This window comes from Cibotium barometz, chromosome 49 (genome assembly GCF_041138505.1).
Source record: "Cibotium barometz isolate CiBa-2024 chromosome 49, ASM4113850v1, whole genome shotgun sequence".
NCBI classification, from domain to species: Eukaryota; Viridiplantae; Streptophyta; class Polypodiopsida; order Cyatheales; family Cibotiaceae; genus Cibotium; species Cibotium barometz.
The window spans coordinates 45,258,517-45,282,168 of NC_141094.1; the positions used below are offsets into that span (position 1 = coordinate 45,258,517).

The 23,652-nt window shown below is 45.5% G+C and overlaps 1 protein-coding gene across 2 annotated transcripts in view; it reads right to left on the minus strand.

The window, feature by feature from the left end:
- LOC147610633 (folylpolyglutamate synthase-like) overlaps positions 1-23,441 on the minus strand; it is a 30,476-nt gene extending 7,035 nt beyond the window's left edge. Inside the window, exons 1-4 of one of the 2 annotated variants that reach the window (XM_086786139.1) lie at positions 23,150-23,441; positions 14,514-14,579; positions 10,805-10,914; positions 10,648-10,708 (exon numbers count right to left, since the gene is read on the minus strand). In XM_086786139.1, coding sequence (XP_086642265.1) covers positions 10,648-10,708; positions 10,805-10,914; positions 14,514-14,579; positions 23,150-23,374 — 462 coding nt within the window. In that variant the 5' untranslated portion in view covers positions 23,375-23,441. Of the gene's footprint in view, positions 1-10,647; positions 10,709-10,804; positions 10,915-14,513; positions 14,580-21,113; positions 21,457-23,149 lie in introns of those variants that run through there. The other variant, XM_086786138.1, reaches the window with a different exon arrangement.
- Positions 23,442-23,652: the final 211 nt, after the last annotated feature.

Genomic DNA, 23,652 nt, shown 5'->3' on the forward strand with positions numbered 1-23,652 from the left:
ACCAAGAGTTGGCAAAGTGCCTATGACAGAATGTCTACCAGTTGGGATATTTTTAGAGGTAAAGATTATGGAAGGACCCATCTCTTAGATTGGGACATGTGGCAAGAAAGTGGACCAAAGTGAGACAAAGTGGCCTGACACTTGTTAGAAAAAGGATCAAAGTGAGACAAGTGGCCTCACACTTGTCACTTCAGCTATTGTGTGGCTCTCCACTTGTCATCGTAACCTTCTCTTGCCATTTTAGCTCATGGGAGGCCCAAATCTATAAATTGGAGCCCTCTCTCTTCATTAATAGAGGCTCTCTTGCTCCACACTAGCCTCTACCACCGTTACAGGTTGCCCTAATGATGGCTACTCTCTTTCTCTCTCACTTGAAGGCTGCCCATGAAGAATACCGGCTGTTGGGGACTGTTTTGGAGGCTTCCATCGCGAAGAAATACTGAAGGCAAGGGTATTTAATCATTTATTATGATTTCTAGCCATTGTACTTGTTGTACCAACATTTGTACTTGCTGTACCTGCTGTACCAGCCCTTGTACTGGTTGTACCAGCTTCTTTACTTGCTATACCACCCATTGTACCGGCTGTACCAGCTTCTGGAATCTGTACTTGCTATACCTGCTATACCAACCACCGTACCTGCTGTACCAGCCACTGTACCGGCTGTACCAACCATTGTACCTGCTATACCGACTGAATGGAGAGCTGTACTTGATGTACCCTCTCTATTGCATGAAGACCCGTGGTTTTTGGGAAAGAATCAGTACCCACACGGAGGTATATGGATTATATTGTTGGTTCGGCATTTCTATAGCCTATGTTCCAACTTCCGGCTTGGTTGCCTTGTGTTGGGCTGTGTTATGGCATTTGTATAGGGATAATCCGGCATCTCCCGTGGGGAAAGTAAGGCCCTCAAAGCTTGTACATGATATTATTCTCCTTGGGTAATAAAATACTCCAAGGGGAGGGGGGGTCGGCCCATTCCGGCCTCTATGCGGTGTCACACGTGCAAGCTCCATTTTCAGCATTTGTGGATGTTTTGTCCAGCTTTTATGATTTATGCAAAGTGATGATGGATATGTGTTAAGGCTGTGGCCATGTTTAAGTGTTTTAATATGCATTGATGGTATCAACAAGTGTGTCAAAGGCCCTAGTCCCCCGGGCACCGCCACGAGTTACATTGGTATCAGAGCATAGGCTTTCTTGGAAGCGGAGGCTTCCTTCTATCAATAAGGAAGAGAAAAGATCTGGAGTGGGGACCACACTTACCATCATTGCTATTAAGCATGGCCCGCCGCTTCATAGCTTATGAAGCAAGAGCATGAGCAATAGACAGCTTGTTGATAGGATTTATGAATTCACAGAATTTTATCGTGGAAGTGTGAAGTTGGCTTTATGTGCACACGTTTAGCACTCTTTCCATATGGATATTGTGGATTATATTATCAAGCTTACAGGCAAGCTATATGGAGATATATCTCAGGATATCTCAAGGATATGGTGACGAGATATTTCTTTTGGCTTCATGACCAACCTGGCAAAGAAAAGCTAAGTATACTTTGAGTTTGCAAAGTTAGTGCTTTTGCTATGAAGTGTTTTTAATGTTCACTAACCCTTGTATAGCTATGCAAGGAGAAAGGTGTTGTTGTTTGCCTTGAGATGGTTTCAGGAAAACATTGTTTATGGCTCCCTTTATTGGGATGGAATATATCTATGGAGATTTCTTTCTTGGACGAGATTTATATTATGATATCTAGACTTATGGGACTGTTTTTGTCTCGCCCATTTATTTTGGGACATGATTTTGATATTGGTATTATGGAGACTTATTTAGTCTCGCCCATTTCTTTGGGACATGGATTCTTCAGTTATATTGGATTTTTGAGACTGTCTGGTCTCGCCCAATCGATGGGACATGATTATATCTTGAATATATGGCTTGAAGCTTAAAGTTGCGGACAACTTTTAAGAAGCTGGGGAGGATGTCACCAGCCTGGACATTTCCCAGTCTGAAAGGGATCTGGTGGACTCCAGGATGTTTAAATATTTGGAAAGTACAAGCTTTGGGAATGGGGGATTATCCTAGAATACAAAGGACCACACTCCTAAAATTTAGGAGAGTTGCTATTTTTGGCCCGACTCCGATGGAAATTATGTTCGAGTCATTACATCTGGAATTGAGCAGATACCAAGAGTTGGCAAAGTGCCTATGACAGAATGTCTACCAGTTGGGATATTTTTAGAGGTAAAGATTATGGAAGGACCCATCTCTTAGATTGGGACATGTGGCAAGAAAGTGGACCAAAGTGAGACAAAGTGGCCTGACACTTGTTAGAAAAAGGATCAAAGTGAGACAAGTGGCCTCACACTTGTCACTTCAGCTATTGTGTGGCTCTCCACTTGTCATCGTAACCTTCTCTTGCCATTTTAGCTCATGGGAGGCCCAAATCTATAAATTGGAGCCCTCTCTCTTCATTAATAGAGGCTCTCTTGCTCCACACTAGCCTCTACCACCGTTACAGGTTGCCCTAATGATGGCTACTCTCTTTCTCTCTCACTTGAAGGCTGCCCATGAAGAATACCGGCTGTTGGGGACTGTTTTGGAGGCTTCCATCGCGAAGAAATACTAAAGGCAAGGGTATTTAATCATTTATTATGATTTCTAGCCATTGTACTTGTTGTACCAGCATTTGTACTTGCTATACCTGCTGTACCAGCCCTTGTACTGGTTGTACCAGCTTCTTTACTTGCTATACCATCCATTGTACCGGCTGTACCAGCTTCTGTACTTGCTGTACCTACTGTACCAGCCACCGTACTGGCTGTACCAGCCACTGTACCGGCTGTACCAGCCATTATACCTGCTATACCGGCTGAATGGAGAGTTGTACTTGATGTACCCTCTCTATTGCATGAAGACCCGTGGTTTTTGGGGAAGAATCAGTACCCACACAGAGATATATGGATTATATTGTTGGCTCGGCATTTCTACAGCCTATGTTCCAACTTCCGGCTTGGTTGCCTTGTGTTGGGCTGTGTTATGGCATTTGTATAGGGATAATCCGGCATCTCCCGTGGGGAGAGTAAGGCCCTCAGAGCTTGTACATGATATTATTCTCCTTGGGTAATAAAATACTCCAAGGGGGGGGGATCGGCCCATTCCGGCCTCTATGCGGTGTCACACGTGCAAGCTCCATTTTCAGCATTTGTGGATGTTTTGTCCAGCTTTTATGATTTATGCAAAGTGATGATGGATATGTGTTAAGGCTGTGGCCATGTTTAAGTGTTTTAATATGCATTGATGGTATCAACAAGTGTGTCAAAGGCCCTAGTTCCCCGGGCACCGCCGCGAGTTACATAGTGATTCTAATATGGCTTTTAAAAATAAATAAATCCATGTCCCAAATAAATGGGCGAGACAAAACAATCCCGTAAGTCCAAATATCATAATCATGTCCCAAGTAAATGGGCGAGACAAAATAAGTCTCCTGCCAACAAGACATCGGTCCACATGACCCTTGGCATAGACAAAAGTCCCGTGCCAACCAGGCGTCATGTCCACTTTACCACTTGCACTCCGTGTTGGTACTCTGATCACACACCTTGGATGAGAGGTGGGCTCAAGTAACAAGATAAAATAACCACTCGCAAGCATAGATAACCTGGTGTTCCATAAGCATTTCTGCTACACATAGTTTATAGGCATTTCGGCCACGAATAGTTTGTAGGCATTTCGGCCCCCAATTTACACTACCCTCTCAAGCGCACATGTTCCCTTCCATCTGCTCTCTATTGTTCCACCCAGATATAGTAGAAACAATCTTCAAGAGAGCACGTAGGACAAGAGAACACTACACACGACATGTGCTGCTCAACATTACCCTCTGAAGTGCCCATGTTCCCTTCCATCTGCTCTCTATTGTTCCACCCACACATGGTAGAAACAATCTTCAAGAGAGCACGTAGGACAAGAGAACACTACACAGGGTATGTGAACAATGAGTTTCATAAGTCCAATGCATCCCAAATAAAGGGAGCCAAAAAGAATAATCCATCCCAGTAAAAGGGAGTCATAAACATAATCCATAAACCTGAGGATGGATCCAAATCCCTAGAAAAGAAGTCCAAGAATCCATAGACCTGTATACCATAATCCTTGTATACCATAACTCTTACCACATACTCCGTGCTAACCACACACCTTAGAGTAGAGGTGGACTTTATCCATAAAAGCATCATATCCATGAGATATCCAAAGATTTTTTCTCTATAAACTCGAACAGATTTGTCTTGAACATCAAAAACACTTCATAGTAAATAGCAAAAGCACCAACTCTCCTAAATTTTAGGAGTGTGGTCCTTTGTATTCTAGGATAATCCCCCATTCTTCCCAAAGCTTGTACTTTCCAAATATTTAGACATCCTGGAGTCCACCAGACCCCTTTCATACTGGGAAATGTCCAAGCTGGTGACAAATACCATCATTACTTTATTTATTCAATAGCAAGTCGTGTAGTACTTTATGCTACAGTTGGCCAGCATTAGTTGCTGGCCGACCAACCCTTGTTCATATAAATAGCCTTCACTTGCATTTATATCTCATCTATCTCAACAATCAGCAATAGGTGCATTAGCGTTTTAGTCTACAGCTAGTCTTCATCTCAGAAAAAGGGCAAAGACACGACAAACGACAGTATACAGATTCCTCTAGTAACACATATGGGGCTCCCAAGGCGCTTCCGGCTCGGGAGAACCCAGATGGTGTACTTCTCTAGTATACATGCACTTCCCCCCATGTGCTTCCAGCCAGAGGATTGATTGCAGCTCCACTTATTGGTGCATGGGAAATTCGGAGTTCCAAGCTTTAGACATCTGGCAAGACATGGTTATCTTTGGTGTGGCAGAAATTATGAACTGGAACTATTCCGAGTTCATTGTTCGAGGTTTTTTGGGACATGATGTGTTTTCCGTCCACTGTTGAGGATTATGGGCGCGGTGTGTCCAACAGCTCATCTATTCTTGGAGTTCACTACACACTTGTGTGGGAATTCGTAGCCGTTCGTGGTGGCATTTTGTTTCGAGGAAACACGTTGGCGAGTGCTCTCTCCAAGGTGATTCCAGTATTTGCAGTGTTGGAGGGTCCATGGTTGCATCTTCATCAACTTATCTTCTTCAGACTTTTGCTCACTATGAGCTACAAAGGGGGGCTTAGAATTAGTGCATCTCAGTGTTATGGGGTTGTCCCTATTTATTGGGGATTGTATGTATTTTCCCTTGCGTAGTAGGTCGTGAGCTGGTTGGCCTGTTTGTAGAGGCCGTCGGCCAAGTCATTTCTCTACTATATGAGGCAGCTCCTCATATTCACTTCAGTCATCCAATCCCTTGCACATTGTTTAACACTTCTGTCAGCTATTGCCATTGTAAAGCTATTTGCTATTATAAAAGGTGATCTTGTCCAACAAGCTCTCTACTCTCTCTCGTTCTATTTATGCTTCCGCCTGTGCATTCTCCAACAGGTGCTACCCATGTGATGTGTGTCTCTAGTCTAGAAAGATTTGTACGGATGAGGTGATTAATGTCCTGGTGGGTGAGCTGTAGGAGAGGAGCATTAAGGCTGTAGTGGAAAGGAGGTAACCGGTCTATATGGAACCCACGTGCCTGAAACCATTGTGTGACCATTGTCACAAGTCGGGGGAACCCGGTACGACAATAGACCAACACTTTAAATACCAGACAGAGCATGGAAACACAGCGGAAGAACTATAAACAATATAAAAATACCGCATTGAGTCGAAGCGGCCGGCCCCCCGTAGGAACTTCTTTATTTAGAGAGAGAAGTTTTTTACAAGATACCTAGCTGCGGGTACATACAACACCGGATTTTCCACAAAGCATCAGCACCTCTCTTGCCTAGATCTCAGTCTAGAGCCAAGATACAAACATAGCACTCAAAAGCCATCCGAAAACTGTCTCAAAACAGTCCCATAACCAGCTCATAATCAGCCTATAAATGTCCATAAAACAGCCCGGTATGGAGCCCAAAACAGCCCCAGATTCCTTGCCTAATCAACCCCAAAACCTGAGCCATAAATCAGCCGCAAAAGAGCTTTCAAATCAGTCCCAAAAACAGTTCCAAATCTGCCCAGAAACAAGTTGAACAACCCTATCAAGCTTTGGGAGAAAACGACCCACCATCTTGTTGCCTTGGAAGAAGTCGACCAAGAAGTCGACCAGCCCAGTAGAGGACATGGAGCTTGTCACCCAGCCCTAAAGAAGGCATAGAGCAAGTTGGCCTACCGAAACGGCCCCGAATCTGCTGTACGGCCAGCGCAAGAGAGAGGAGAGAAATGAAATGAAATGTTATATTAACATCTTCAAAAGGCCAAAGTGACCTATGAGACCAAAGTTACAACCATGTGACATCTGATACACTGTCTAGAAAAGAAAAGAAAGAACTAAAGGTAAGTATCTAGCCCTACAATACATCAGTAGGGAGCATCCGGAAGCAGCAACTAGGGAGAGTGGGAAGCTAATGCTACTAGTCAAAATGGGGTACATGAGTACATGGATACATGAATACATGAATATGGGGGAGTACAAAAGTGACAGTGAGTACAACAGTATATCGTTGGAGTGGTAACCATCCTAGGAGCTCTAGCATGGGTCTCTGCCGGATGGCTTGGATATCTGCCATAGTGAGATGCTTGATCGGATGAGCCCGATGCCTCGCAATGATGCTCTGAATCCTCCGGTGTACGCACCGTCTCCGATGTGAGGATCCGCGAACCCTTGGGCTTCTGGATCTGCCCAATTGGATAGCTCTCTCAACTAGAGTCCCACGGGGTGCCCATTGCTGGGCTGTTAGCTGTGTCCCCTCCCGGGTAGTCCCTCTAAAAAAGCAGTAATTTGTCTCTGTGTGGACTCCCTGCCAGTCGGGCATCTACTCCTGAAAATGGACTCTCTGAGCGTGCGGATCTCCAGGAGATAAAAACCCAAGCATCGCTCATCACAATAGTTCATGACTCTTGCCAAGTCCAAATCCCTATGTGAAAAGGCAATGGTAGCGCCCTCGAATCTCATAATATGCTGTGCAGCGACAGATGTAGTGCTCCTCCGTCTCTGGCTCTATCCAACAAATCTAACAAATCCTGTCCCCTGGAGGTATGCCTCTAAATCTGCCTGTCTCTATCTCTAACTGATGTGAAGAGGTGCGGATCTGCCCAATGGCGCACCTCAATCCATGAGACAAATGGGTATCCATGTAGCTCGGTCTAAGTATAAAGGCATCCTCAATGGTGCGGAGAAGATGGTCTCTATAGAAAGCCATCTTCGTCCCCAACTCCTGTGAGGGCTCTAGCCATGTCCTCCTAGTGTCCAACTGAATGAGGTCCTGTCTGATGACTCTACTAATCTCAGAATGTATCAAGGTGAGAGAGGGTGCCTCCAAAGAGTACTGGAAGGGTGGAAGTCTGTCTAAACTGAACCCATGGAGCTCAAACTAGGATGCCATATACGCATACCAACATGAAGTGTCTCCCTCCATGGCTAGCTGATGAGAGGACTCTAAAGCAAGTCGTGCATACCGGTGTCGGGGAAGCTCCCACGTGCTATAAATGAAGGACATTGATATGGCAAGAGCCTTGACTACAATCGGTGGTGCTCCCACCTCGGCTCTGATAATCTCATGGGGTACCGAGGCCTTAGCCCGAATCATTCTAGAGATCATGGACACAAGTGGTCTCTCCATCGATCTCCATCCATCGTATGTGCGTCCTGATCGACTGTGATGATCTAGGCTACGCCCCCAGATCTGTACTCCATATAGCATAGCCGATGCGACCAGCGTGTCAAAAAGCCACAACTTATTGCGTGGCTCCTAAAACTGTACCTGTGAGCACATCCTCTCTAGACCTCCTAGTGCTGCATATCCTCTAGTCAATCTGGCCTCTGCTGCCCCCCTCATGGAAAATGTGGGCCCAGTGAACAGCACTCCAAGATATGTGTATGAGTCAACATACTCCACTGTCTCCTGCCCATATGTGAAAATAGACGCTGATCTCCAGACCCACTGAGCTGTAGTATTAAACACCATAACCTTGGTCTTACCAAGGTTAACTGAGAACCCACTGTCCTGTGCATAAGCATGTAAAGTATCCAAGTGCCTCTGCATACCCTCTGGTGAGTCTACTAGGGCTTCAACTCATAGCCACACACAGAGATGGAGATAGACAGAGTACCTAGATTTTTGAGAGTGAGAATTGGTGGAGGTGATGGAGTCAACCATCCACATATATCCATCCACCATATTTATACGAAAGTACAAAGAAATAGATAGAGTGTCCTTTCACACTCGATATCCAAGGAGAAAAACCACATGCGAAAAGTGTCCTTGGTTAGGTCCTGTTCACACGTAGCACTACCATAAGTGTGCATTTGCCTTCAAATCCCCCCCTATATAATAAGTGTGAACTTGTACAAGGTAGTAAATCACTCTCCATATGAGAGAAACCTAAAGCTTTTCAAAAAGCTTCTAACTTCTCTGTAGGCAAAGCCTTCGTAAATAGATCTCCAACATTATCTTGTGTAGGGCAGTAAGATAAACTAATCTCCCTTGCATGTAATCTCTCTGACATAATGATAAAGAATCTCAATGTGCTTGGTACGTGCATGAAATACGGGATTTCGTGCCACATCCATAGCACTCTGGCAACCAGTGAGAATAGTAGTGGGTGTCTGCTAATACTCACAAAGATAATGCTCCTGTGAGGGAGGAGTAGGTACTGCAACTTGTTGTGCACCACGGCCAAGCGTGTTATGTGCTGTGTCAACAGGGCATACATCTTCACCTGACACATAACCCCATAATCCTTTGGCCACAAGAAGGTTTTGGACCAAGAAAGTCCAGAGGGAGTAATTACGGCCATCCAATTTGTCCTCTTATATATCGATCGTATTCCTAGCCATTTGTTGAAATCTCTTTATCAAGAGATATGCAAACACCTGCAACCAAATATGCTCTAAAAAGCACCTGCAAGCAAAATCCCAATGCACCGGAGTGCAATGCCAGGCAACCACAAGGTCATGTGCAAATGTTTTGCCCCAAATACAAAGCTACAAATAAAGTTTGCAGTGTCCTAATAACACAATCATTGCATAAATTTGCAATGCGAAAAAAACCCCAGCACCAATGGGCCATTTTAAGTGTCAATTGCACATAAGTCACAGAAGCCCCAAAAAATTTATGTGTCTTGTAATTGTGCAATTAAGAACTAATTTCTGAAAAATCCCCGGATGGAAACTGTGCGTGGACAGAGGACAGCAAGGCTCTGATACCCCTATTAAGGTTAGGGTTCCACACACAGACAGACACACAGAATCAGCAGCAAGCAGCAAGTAGATGGTAATTATTGCTGACACAAGATGGATTGCATTGGAATGTGTGAAGCTAGGGAGTCAGCTCCATAATATCAAAATACAATAAAAGTGGTGGTGTCCTTTCACACCAGATATCCAAGGGGAAAAACCCAAAGGGAGAAAAGTGCCCTTGGTCAAGCTCTCACTATCTCCAAGATTCAAGCCACCTAGGGCTCTGATACCATGTCGGAATGCACGGCGGAAATGAGATGAACTTCTGTGAGAAAGAAAACGCAGACGTGGAGAGAGAGAAGCTGTATAAACTCTGCTATAGACACAAGATCCGGTACAATAAGAAGTGGGGGGACAAGGGTGGTATATATACCACCTGCTGCTGGTCGGCCAGCCTAAAACAGGCCGACAGCAGCAGAAATGCCCACGACTGAATAATCATCAGTTGGCCAGCAAACATGCCAGTCGGCCAGAAGCAAATGAAGTCGGCCAACAGAGAACCAGTCTGCCAACCCCCACGACTAGCAAAACTAGGAAAACAACATGGAAAATGAGAAAAAATGGAGACTACTCCTAACTGAGCGGGCACACCCACAACAGAGGCCCTCACTCCCTACTGAGTAATATGGTACAGATAGGAGATGACTGCTAACACTAGGCTCATAGCTCACGTCTATAGACTCGCGACTCACATCTCCAGACTCACGGCTTAGCTTTTTGGGAACCAGGGCTAGGGGAGGCTACCTGGAAGAGCATAGAGATGGTACACGTTATGATGTCACGTATGATCAGAAGTGAGATGTCAATGCCACAAAAGGTTGTGCTAGCAGAGTTTGGCATGACCCCACTTGCCATAGATGCCCTCTTTCAAACCATCACCTACATCCAGCATGTATACATTCTTGATAGAGAACGCCTTCCGAGGCCAGCACTAGAGTCATCTATGCAGTTACATCAGGAGAGGGAGAGGGAGAGGGAGTGGGTTAGGTTGGCTGGACTGCCCTCCACCTCATCAGTACCATAGCCATCATTATCCTCGCCAGATGGACCATCTCCCCCATTTTCAGTATAGTCTCGACTCTCCATTCTTAGACCTCTCACAGCCAGAGATCAACCGAATCATCCGGTTGGATCTATTGCAGCTTTACATACATCAGACATGGGTGTCTCCCTCCTTCAAGCTTGGCACAAAAATCCAGTTTTACAGGGACCACTTCTTGAGAGAGAGTAATAAAAAATGAACAACACGTTTAAAGAGATTAAAATCCCCAAAAGACATACTTGAAGCCGATCCCAACACCACCAAAAGTGTTTAGCAAAGACTTCCTCTGAAACTAGGACCCTGCAAGCAAACACCATCTTTCTCATTCAAGACACAAGAAAATAAATGCTACATAATCGAATACCAAATCATGACTAAAACCAGTCCTCTGCTTACCCATTGAAGCGAAACCGCTCACGAATGTCCACAAGATGTGGCGATGTGAACAGACCGGTTCGATATCCACATGAGCGTAATATGCTCTCTGTGAATGCACACGTAGACCCCTGAGAACCAAAACACAAAGGAGACAAATGTTAAGTTTTCTTTGGAAAGATATTGAAAATAGCAGTAGCCAATGTATACAAACAAACCTGATAGTGTCATGGTTAAGATTCATGGATTTTTATGATTATTATTATTATATAGCATCTAAGCAGCAGGCTGCAGCACACAAGTTTCAAGCCAATGTTGCTAAATGGTTTGTTGATGTCAAGTTGTCAAAACATCCCAACAAATGACAATGACAACCCTCAAAATGTTTTGAAAATGTCAAAAATGGAAACAAAGATCTTGATGCCACATTTGTTAGACATCATTGTTGGACATCATCCCCTACTTGCTGGCTTCCTATTTGGTGTCCTATTTTAGCCTCTAGGGCTGACCATGTTAGTCAGAGGGGTTGGTCACCCCTCACTCATATTTTACCCATATTTATTCCCCATTTTTATGGTCTTGGGATTTTCCCCAGTCGTGGAGGTATTTATCCCTAGTCGGCTGCCTTCATGTAGAGGTATATATAGCCGGCATGCCTCCCTCATATTTTACTGCTTGCATTGCTTGCCTAGCATGTCTAGCTGCAGTCCCTCACTTACGAGGTTCTCCCCTCTTGCTCGGGACATGTATTCCTTTTGATGATGATATTGAGAGCAGGTTCTCACCTGTGTTTCCTCTCCATCTTTCTCTCTCTCTCCCCCTCCTGTGTTTCCACTTTCCCTTCTTCCGCTGCACATTCTATCATGGTATCAGAGCGCCGGTGTTTTTCAGCGTTGGATGCTCCCTCCTATACCTCTTCATATCTGCGTTTTTTCTGCCCCTGGACAGACCTGCGTTTTTGCATTTTCAGCAAGGGCAGCAGCACATAGGTTGCTGCGTTTTTCTTCAGGTGGCTGTCTACAGCAGTTTGCAGCAGTTCTCAGCGTTCATATCCCCCCTGTAGTGCTGGTCGCCTGTTTTGTACAGGCCAGTAGCAGCATATTTGCTGCGTTTTCTTCTTCTACAGGTTTCTGATGCTGATTTGCTGATCTGAGGCTTGGGTGTACCTATTTCTTCTGCGTTTCCAGATTCAGCCCATTCTACAGCCCCTTATACCTCTGCGTTTTTCAGATTTGCAGCCATGGTTGCTGCGTTTTTTCTGAACCGATCTTGCTGGTAGCTCTACCTTCAACTGGGCTTCATCTGTTGGACCCGAAGGTACCTTCTCTTCAGCGTTTTTCCTCATAGGAGGTGTGGACACTGGTTGGCCTGAATTTTCAGATTTGTAGCCCTTGTTTGGCTGCGTTTTCTTCTCCAGTGGATACAGATCACTTGCAGAGGGGGTTTCTTGATTGGATTGTGGCTTTGGAGGCCGTTTGGTACTTGAGGAGGATTCTGAATTTCAGATTTCAGTCAGCGTTTTGCTGATTTTGGAGCATCTATACCTGTGTTTTGTTCTTGGCCTACACGGTTTCCCGGTTTCTACATGTTCCTTGCCTTCTGTTGGCGGTGGAGTGCTATTTTTGCTGGATAGCAGTGTTTTGGCTGCGTTTTGCTTCCCACAGGAGTTTTCTACACTCAGAGGGGGCCTTTCTCCAGCTACTTCACTTGAGGATCAGTTTCGGGAGCTGTGTTGTATCTGTGGAGACATTCTTCTTTGACAGGAGTTTACAGTTATTTGGAGGAGAGCAGTGATCTTTTCAGAGATCCTGAGCAGAGTTTATTTTGTCCGAGCTTGTGTTCTTTGCAGTATTTGCAGAACAAGGAGGGTGTTTTGCCCTTTTGCGGTATGATCCTTTCACATGGATTTTTTTTTATCTGTTGCTAATTCGTGGGATTTGGTTCTACTTCTGGAACAGTCTTCTGCTATCTGTGATACTTTTGAGGACTTTGTTGCCACTGCAGTTTATATTCCTGCTTCCCTTCCTCATTGTGAGGAGTCTACCTCTGCCTCTCTTTGTGATGCTTCTGAGGATGCCCCTCCCCCTGCCAGTTCTAATGGCTTGTTGTTTTGGAGGATGGTTTTTTGGACCCGGTGGGATGCTTTGGATCTGTGGTTGCTAACCGTGCCTGGGGCACAGTGGTACTTTCAGAGTTTTTTGGATTTGGATCAGAATCAGGTTGGGCTTGTACCTGTCCGACGATATCATTTTTCAGAGGGGGATGTGGAGTCCTTTCATCTTGCGATGCCCATCTCCGTGGCGTGTACTTATGTACAGCATTGGGCAACTCATGTTATGGAGTATGAGCAGATGGACCCCATATTTTCTACAGAGTCTTTACATCTTGCGATGCCGACCTTTTCAGAGGATGCTCTTATACAGCATTTGGCTACTCTTGGTACAGAGTTGGAGCAGATTGACTCTATTTCTTTTGAGGGTTCCAGTGAGGAGCAGTTTGCTACTCCCAGGATTGGTTATATACAGGATCTGTTCTTGGTTGGTTTTGAGGTTTTTCATACCTTCTCCAGGCTGGATACACGACATTCGACTTCGGGGAGTGTTCTTACACTTGGGTTTGGAACCATTATTTGGAGCAGCACGTCACAGCCTATATGGTTGTTTTCTTCCAGAGGAACGGTGTACCTGGCAGCTTGTTCTGTTGCTTTTGCCGCTGAGTTGCTGAGGAGATTGCTTGTGGAGCTTTCTTGGTACCTGTTTCTGCAGTCTTTCATCTTTGATCGAGGACGGCGTCTCTGGCTTCTTGGAGTTTGCTCAGCATCCAGTGCTGAGAGGGGGTGTTAGACATCATTGTTGGACATCATCCCCTACTTGCTGGCTTCCTATTTGGTGTCCTATTTTAGCCTCTAGGGCTGACCATGTTAGTCAGAGGGGTTGGTCACCCCTCACTCATATTTTACCCATATTTATTCCCCATTTTTATGGTCTTGGGATTTTCCCCAGTCGTGGAGGTATTTATCCCTAGTCGGCTGCCTTCATGTAGAGGTATATATAGCCGGCATGCCTCCCTCATATTTTACTGCTTGCATTGCTTGCCTAGCATGTCTAGCTGCAGTCCCTCACTTACGAGGTTCTCCCCTCTTGCTCGGGACATGTATTCCTTTTGATGATGATATTGAGAGCAGGTTCTCACCTGTGTTTCCTCTCCATCTTTCTCTCTCTCTCCCCCTCCTGTGTTTCCACTTTCCCTTCTTCCGCTGCACATTCTATCAACATTATCATGCAAGGTCATATAGCTAACTCGATACCTTGCATAGGTAGGTATGAGCAAGATAAAGCTGATCGATGCACAAAATTGCATCACCAGGAATCTCATGCCTTTCAACCTTACCAAGTTGCCAGTCCCATCAGCCCACTGCTTGACATTTATCTTTCTCATATCAGTCAAGCTCCCGGGAAAAACAGAAAAGGGGGGGGGGGGGTGCCAAAGTGCTGCATGTATGATTTACTTGCTGTCTCAATCGATTCAGTGCTAAGATAATCACTTCCTCAAGTGTTATCTGGCACTACCAGTTCTCTCACTTTTTTTTTTTAACATTATACAATCAAAACCTGTCCAACCTTCTTGCCCACATTCATCCCCTCTAAATCAAGAAGATGCTACAATTCACTACCAATACTACACAATCTTTAGGGATCCGCAGGATTCAACTCTGAGAAGAATGTATTACCTTTCCTTTGGTTCCGGCTACATGAATTACACTCAGGCGAGAAAGAGGCTCCTCCAACTCCAAGACCTATCACCATTAAAGAAAAACAAACGCCATAAGGACACTCAAGAAGACTAAGACCCAAAAACTCATGTACTCAAAAATTAAATTCAAATACTACCATAGACCAAAAGCATCAAAAACCAAGAAACATTTTTGGTTATAACAAAGAAAGCCACAAAGTTGTATTGATGTATGCGTAGGGCAGAACATGAAGAAAAACAACAGGAATTGATTCAAAAAGGAACCAACACAAATTGGCACATGTAGCACAAGCTATAACATTTTGTAAACACGAGAACTTGGAAGGAGATTAATGCAAGCTCTCTTTGTGGGAATCCGGTAAAAATGATGCAGGAATAAAGAAGAAATAAGCAGCAAATACAAGCCTAAGAATGGGAACTGTACTAGAAGAGATTACAGCATAAACTTGAAGACAACACTACAAATATTTGCGAATTGATTATGATAAGAAACAAATACAATAACCTATGCAAGTTTGTTGGAAAGCTGCACGTCAAGTCTACTCTCCCTTCTCCTCCAAGTGCATAGAACCTTGGCCATTCAAAAGAGTAGGGAAGAGGTGCCTTTTTATACGGCAGCAGGGAAGGTTTCTTAACCTCCTCAATAAGGCAGTTTCTAAATCCTCAGTAAGCAGTTCCTTAACCTTGTGGGCTAACCTTTTCACCCTCCAAGGCCTCCAAAATTTTGCATCTCACCTGTACTTAGAAAAAGTAATGCGCCCATGCTTTATGCCTAATAGTGCATGTTCTCACTTTCATCCATGAAGGAGAACAAATGGGAGCTGCCCATACAAAGAATTCTAACACCCCTCTTAGATCCTAGTTGTGGGAAGACAACGCCTCACCTGAAGAGGTGCTCTAATTAACCCTAAAGCAGCACCTTTGTGAACAAGTCATCCAACTCATTTACCGCTTTACATCATTCAAGTGGATTACACTAATTATGCAGGACTTGCATCTCACCTGTACTTCAAAAAAGTAATGTGCCCATGCTTTTGTCGGAATGCATAGCGGAAAATGAGACAACTGCTGTGAGAAACAAAAGGCAGAAGTGTAGAGAGAGAGAAGCTGTATAAACTCTGCTATATACACAAAGATCCGATACAAGAGGATGTGGGGGAGCAAAGGTGGTGTTTATACCACCCTACAGTGCTGGTCAGCCAGCCCAAAAACAGCCGACAGCAAGACTACATGTCCACAACTGAGAAATAGCCAGTCTGCTAGGACAGGAGGAGTCGGCCAGCAACAGAGGGCCCCCACGACCAAAAACAGCGAAAAAAGACACAGAAAAATGGGGGGGGGGAAAAAAAACAACTCCTGGGCGGGCACACCCACAACAAAGGCCCTCATTGGGTAATATGTACAGACAAGAGATGACTGCTAACACCCCCTCTCAACTCATGTATGTGGAACCAACACCAGTGAGCGGGAGTGCTACCGGAGCATCGCCTGAGGTAGAGACTTCGTAAAGAGGTCCGCCGCATTGTCCTCTGTCGAACAAAACTCTAGCAAGATGTCATCAGCAAAAAACTTCTCACAAACTATGTGACTCTGGATGACCGTGGGTTCCGCCAGTGGAAACCCAATCTTGCCAAGTAACCTCTGCAACCACACAACCTCGCAAGCAACACCACAAGGCAGCCCGGTACTCTGCCTCAGTAGAAGTCAAGGCAATAGTTGGCTGTCTCTTGTTCCTCCATGAAATAGCTCCTGAGCCAAGGGTAAATCCGTAGCCTGATGTAGATCTCCTCGTGTCTGATCTCCTCCCCAATCTAAGTCACTCCAACCTTGGAGTCTGACTCCATCCATCATTCCCCCTCTAGTGTCATAGAAGAGTCCAAGATCCTTCGTTCCCTGCGAATACTACAAGATCTGCAATCCTGCGTCCCAATGAGTCATCAAAGGCGTTTGCATGAATGAGCTCAATAGCCCCACTGGAAAGCTCAAGTCCAATCTGGTGTTCAGCAACCAAATCGATGAACCGACAAGCTTCCGATACAAGGAGGTATCAACTTGCTCACAAGGATCATTAACTGTAACTTTGGTATGCCAAGTCCTAGGAGCCTGCTGAAGACCATACAAGGCCTTCCGTAACCTGTAAACCATCCCCTTTGATCCCGGAACCTGAAAGCCTGGAGGTTGCTCATCATACACCTCCTCCTGTAAGTCACCATCTACCACTTGCATGGCTTTCCTCCAAGTCTCCTGGAAAAGACTAGTCCCGAAAAGCCTACCGCAACATATCCACATTCAAGTGGTCATGACGAAACCGCCACAAATCACCTAACTAAGAACCTGTAAGAGAGAGTGCTAAGAGTTTGTAGATCCCATTCTCCACTCCGCCTTCCCATACAACCTGGCATGTTGCTTTGTCCCACAGAGCAACAAAATGCTCATCAAACTCCACTCGTACACTAGTCTTGCAAACCTCATGCACTGACAAAAGATGAAAACTAAGGGATGGAACAAAAAGAACCTGGGAGGAATGCTTCCCCCCTCTGCCATCGGGAACGATCTCTAACCTGCCCTCACTGTGAATAGGGATAGTGGACTTGTCACCAACAAGGATGTGACCTGCGTGCCTTCAAAGATCCTGTAATAACTCTCGGGAAGGAGTCGTGTGCCTGGAAGCACCACTATCTAGAATCCAGTCCCGAGTATCCCTAGAGGTGAGTCCAACCGCGTCCCTGCTCGAAGAAGATGAGACTCCGGTGTCCATAATCTCCAAGTGCACAAAAGCAGGAGTCTTCACGGTTACAACTGAGGAATCTCCACCTTTCTCGGTGCTCCGCTGACGACATTTCCTTCAACAGTGGCCTTTCTCGCCACAATGGTTACACGTCCGCTCTGCCTTCAAGGCATCACGATCCAAGTCAAGCTTCTACTCAAAAGACTTCTCCTGTGGAGACTTCCCTTTGCCCTTGTTGCGGCCTTTCGACTGTTGGCCAATCAAGGCCTCAGAACCTCCGCCCTATGGAGGGTTCGTAAAACGTAATGAAGAAGAGGCTGCAAACACTATGCAAGGTGGCTGTCCAATAGTTATGGCCACCTTCTACTGGTTCTCCAAGTCCCGACCAGCCCAAGAAATCTCCAATCAACACGAAAAAACAGCAAAGCTTCAAGCTCCCACTGCCTCCACGCTTCAAGCCACCTGGGGCTCTGATACCATGTCGAAATGCACAACGGAAAATGAGACAACCGCTGTGAGAAACAAAACGCAGAAGTGTAGAGAGAGAGAGAGAGAGAGAAGCTGTATAAACTCTGCTATATACACAAAGATCCGGTACAAGAGGAAGTGGGGGAGCAAGGGTGGTATTTATACCACCCTACAGTGCTGGTTGGCCAGCCCAAAAACAGCCAACAGCAAGATTACATGTCCACGATTGAGAAATAGCTAGTCGGCCAGGACAAAAAGCAAGTCGGCCAAGACAAGAGGAGTCGACCAGCAACAGAGGGCCCCCACGACCAAAAATAGGGAAAAAAAGACACGGAAAAATGGGGGGAAAAAAAAAAGAGAACGCCTGGGGGGGCACGCCCACAACAAAGGCCCTCACTGAGTAATATGTACACACAGGAGATAACTACTAACAGCTTTATGCCTAATAGTGCATGTTCCCACTCTCATCCGTGGAGGGTGACAAACTGGAGCTGCCCATACAAAGAATTCTCACACCTCCTCTTAGATCCTAGTTCTGGGAAAACAACTCCTCGCCTGAAGAGGTGCTCTAATTAACCAGAAGGCAACGCCTTTGTGAACAAGTCATCCAACTCATTTACCCCTTTACATCATTCAAGTGGGTTACACTAATTATGCAAGACTTGCAAAACACAATGGTGCACTAGCACGTGGAACCCACTGTCAAGGATCCCAGTTTTAGGCTTCCCACTGAGCCAATTCCATGCTTGGGAAGACCTGCTATTAACAAATTCCAAGAACGAGAGATATATCCATTGCATAATGCATGTGCACCTATCTATGCTTGCTTGAAACTGATTCCGCATGACTTGTTTTCATGCGACGGCTTGCTATGATGTGTCCAGTTCACGTGCAGGGGATGCCCTACCCATGAACCATGAGAATACTCTGTACTCTGACATGGTTTGTGGCATGTGAATAGGTGGTAAGTATCTTGTTTAACCCTTTAAATATTGGGTGAAGGATTTATCACATTTAGGTGTTCAAAATTCATGAAAGCCTGGACCACCCAATGGGTTGCACCAGGGGCTCAAAAGCCATGTCCCTAAACCCTAAACTTCGGGCGCCCTCTTTGGTCATTTAAACCCACCTTGTGGCCACTTTCATGTGTGGGCACTTAATGAAGGTGCCCACCATTAATCTTGTTGGGCTATGCCACACGGCATAAGGGGGTTGGACCCACGACTCACTCCTGCTTTACCTCGACATCGGGACGACAGCCCCCTCTACTCATTTCTTTGGGACAGCAGCCTACCATCTACCTTGGATTGTGGCCTTCTCCACCCTCTGCATTATCACGGGACAACAACCCTCTCTGCTCCTTCAAAGCCTCACACTGAGCTCTTGTACTGGATTTCATCATATCTACATTCACTCATTTCATGTTGTGTTGATTTGCTCTGATCTCTCATACATTTGGTCCTTTTGACCTCACAATATCTTCAGAGGATATGGCCATCACTTTGTTGTCCCATCTTACCCCTCAATATTCAGCTTTATATTCTTCTTTGATCACCAGTGGGAGGCTCACCACCATCACATGGGAGGAGCTTGTGCAGATGGTTTTGGATCAGGAAGAGCATTTTACGAACCTAATTTCGACGGGAAGATGGACAGAGAAGTCATGACTAAGTAGACCCGTGAGATAGCTGCCACGTTGGCAACACCAAGTGGTTTGGATATTTTTTAGCTCCACCCAAGTTTTTCCCCATGCCTTGTGAGGAACGAACTCAGATATTGAAGCTGTTAAAGCCACCCAATTTCAACGGGAAGATGGACAGAGAAGTCGTCACGTCACCAACTAGCCCATGATATGGCTGCCACATTAGCAACAACAGGTGGTTTGGACATTTTTTAGGTCCATTTGGCGATAGGTGCCACCCTCTTGTGGTGGGAATACCAACTATGGTACCACTCCGTTGCTTGTTGGGATGATTGCCACAAGGCAATCTTGAAGGAATTTATCCCCGCGAATTATCAACGAGAATTGAATCAGCAATGGCAACACTTTTTACAGAAAGAGGCCGAATTGACAACGGACTATCTGTGGATGAAAGTGGAGCACCCTGTGTGGCCTGCTTTTCAGCTCCAAGTCATACAGAAAAACAATTTGTTACTCTACCCCCTGTTCTACTATCCTTTTTCCAGTCTTCGTTTGCTCTTTGTTCCCTGCCCCAACGGAGGCAATTCTAAGCCAGGTTTGGACTGCCGTTGCTCCGTGACAACATGGTCGCCTGCTGATCCCAAACCACATGCACTACCCATGCCAAAGCACAACAATGAGACATGCTCTACCCATGCTGAACCACAATAATGAAACAGCCTCTACCCATGCTGGCCCACAACAATGAGACATGCTCTGCCCATGTCGATCTCACAATAAGACATACCCACGTCCATCTATGATAATTGGACACAGCCTCATGCAAGTAAGCCAACAATGAGGCATGCTCTACCTACCCATGTTGATCTACCACAATGATACATGCTCTACCCATGGTGATCTACAACAATGACGTGTGGCATCTGCAAGATATTGTACTTCCACAAGTTGTCCCGTGGCATAAGGCTGGCCTCGTGCAGGCAAACCAACAATGGGGCATGTCTACCTGCCCATGTCGATCCACCACAATGATACATGCTATACCCATGGTGATCTACAGCAATGACGTGTAGCATCTGCAAGATACAGTACCTCCACGAGTTGTCCCGTGGCATAAGGCTGGTCTCGTGCAAGTAAACCAACAATGAGGCGTGCTCTGCCTACCCATGTCGATCTACCACAATGATACATGATCTACCCATGGTGATCTACAACAATGACGTGTAGCATCTGCAAGATACCGTACTTCCACGAGTTGTCCCGTGGCATAAGGCTGGCCTCATGCAAATAAACCAACAGTGAGGCATGCTCTACCTACCCATGTTGATCTTTTACATTGATACATGCTCTACCTTGGTGATCTACAACAATGACGTGTTGCATCTGCAAAATACTGTACTTCCACGAGTCATCCCGTGGCATAAGGTTGGCCTCATGCAACCTAACAGGGTGCCGGCCCTGCAATCTCCCCACGTACTGACACTGGCCCTCAACTTGACTGTTCCCTTTGTTGGTCCTGTGCCCAAGGTACAAGAAGGTCATAGGTTGTACTATGTGTATCTACTTCTGTACAAGGACCACGACAAAAGGCTGACAAGGTCTCTCTAATTTACTTACCTCAGTTTCTTAGGGTAAGCTGTGAAACGCTAATGATTAGTACTTAAGGGGTGAGCTAGTGGGAGATCCAATGTAACAAAAACTCAGGGTGAGCTTCGAAGCCAGTTGAGGGGCAAGCGCACCTCGATGTATTTGAAGAGAATCTTGAACCTGGCCACGCGTGCTGGGACTTGTCTTTCCTTGTTGTCTGGAATAGGCAGCGCTCGGGGCTTGGAGATGTGCTCGTTGAGCGTGGCTATGGCCTCTTGAAACGACATCGAGTGCATTTGCAGGCGAGTCCCAACGGCCCTGAACAGGTCGACTGAAGAATAAGACCTCCTCCTGCAAGCCTGCCAAGCCAACAACATGGCATGGCAAGATAGAAGGAGGCCTAGATAGTCTTCGGTACACCCACTCAGATAGTGGATGTCACTGTGTATGTGTGTGCGTGCGAGAGAGCTATCACTTTTAACCACGGTCCCCAATTAGCTGAGTGGGTATCACCTTTAACCATGGTCCTTGGGTGGGGGGCTAAGAGCTACAATAAATCACGCCTAACATTGTTTCTTAAATCAGGCCACAGGATACCTTCTGATGGCTTATACCTTTGGTCAAGGCTCATTGAACTTTGTTGTACCTTGGATGTTTGGTCAAGGCTGATGGAATTTCGAATACCTTCGGATTGCTTATATCTTTGGTCAAGGCTCATTGAACTTCATTGTACCGTCGGATCGCTTATGTCTTTGGTCAAGGCTCATTGAACTTCGTTGTTTGGCAACTTACAGCATTCGGTTAATAAAAAATTCAGACAAACAAACGCCCATCACAAACGACGATTGCCTATTCATCTCGTACTTGCAATCTTTAGCCGAGCAAAAATTCATGGCAGCACGGCTACGAAAACTGGCAAAAACCAGTAAAAAAGAAGTGGGAGAAGCTCTAGAGAGGGTAGTGTGAGGATGGAGAAGACCACAAAACGTGCCCTTTGGATTCTTTTAGTGAGCAGGTATCATCGCCATGCAATGCATCTAGATCATTAGGCCTATACAACGGAGAAAATAGTATCTTCTAATTTACTAGCCAATGGAAAGCTACTCTTACCTTTGCACGCATATGTCCATGAGAAGCTCAATTATATTGATTGTCCATTGTAGAGAAGTGCTTTACTTTGCATGCTACACCCTATTCACATGCCTCCCACCAAAATAAGCTATACTTTTTCGCTAAATCTCTCTTTCATCTCACAATTTCATCTCACAAAGACAAGTGTCTCAAGCTATTATCGACATAATACATTGCTTTACAACTTGAAGGCTACTCAAACTTGAAGATTGCAAAAGGAATCATAGCCAGTTCAACCTTCAAAATAGGCCACCATTGAAGGATTCAACTGTATGGTGGGGCTTCAAAGTACAATGCCAAAGATCGTGCTAGCAAAGGCCTTCAAATTTAAGCCATTCATCATGGGATGCCAATATCTCTCATTCGTGAGACAATTTTGTTAAAACCATTTGGGTGTGTTGAAAGACACTTTTGAAAATTTTAGAAAGTGTGAAGCAACATAGTATATGGGACTTTCGATGGTTTTTCATTGCTATGAGTGAAGTTCTAAGGTGAGGATTATGTAGCATTTTATCCCATCTTCCATAACTTTGAGTTGTTTTTTAGTGCTAGCAGTGAAATTCTAAGCTAAAGGTTATGTAGCATTTCATCCCATCTTCCATGAAGAAGCTCTAACTCACATTGGAATTTGGGGGCCATGTTGCCCTCCAAACTCTTATCACTAGTAGACAAGTGAATTAAGTACATAGAGACACAACTTAAGGTGTGTGCTGATACGGACGGATCTGCAACCTGTATCCAGTTGCTTTTGACAAACAGCTTGGAGGAAAGTGCAGTGCATTGAGTTACTTGCTGGCGACAGCAGCAGGTGCCCCAGTCGCTAAAGAAGCACTGGAACTGTTAAAAGTGAGAGACTGCGCGTGTGGTGGGGGAGTGGAGGTGAGGAGGGATGAGGCTGGGGGGAAACCAAGCAACGGTGGGCAGAGGCAGAACTGAAATTGAGGTTCACGGGATGCCAATGCAGGTGGGAGCGCAACCTGTACTCTTGCTTTTGACAAACGGATGCCAATGCAGGTGAGCTCTGAGAGAGAGAGAGAGAGAGAGGGAGGGAGCGCACCTCCATATACTCGAAGAGGTCCTTGAACCTGGCCACGCGTGGTGAGCACTCCATGTGCCTGGGCGGCGCTGACCGGGGCCTCGCGACGTGCGCATTGAGCATGGCTATGGCCTCTTGAAACGACCTTGCATGCATCCTGCGCGTCTCCGCAGTCCTGAATAATACTACTGGTAATGAAGACCTCCTCCTCCTCCTGTCACATGCTCGCCACGCCCACAACAACATGGCCTGCTGGGAAGCCCACCAAAATCGCTCTCGGAAGCTGAGACTCAGCACGCAAAACTAGATTTATTGCTTGTATTATAAAACAACTAGACTAAATAAATGGGTGGATTTTTTATTTAACAATCTCCAATACTTATTTCACCACCGGTTTTGATATCTTTTTATTACCGGCCTGGAATCATTTTGCAAGTAGTGTAAAAAAACAAGCTTTTTAAGGGTTTTAATCTCTTTTTATTACCCTGTTTTTTACTCCCTACTTGTAAGGACCCCACTTGGGC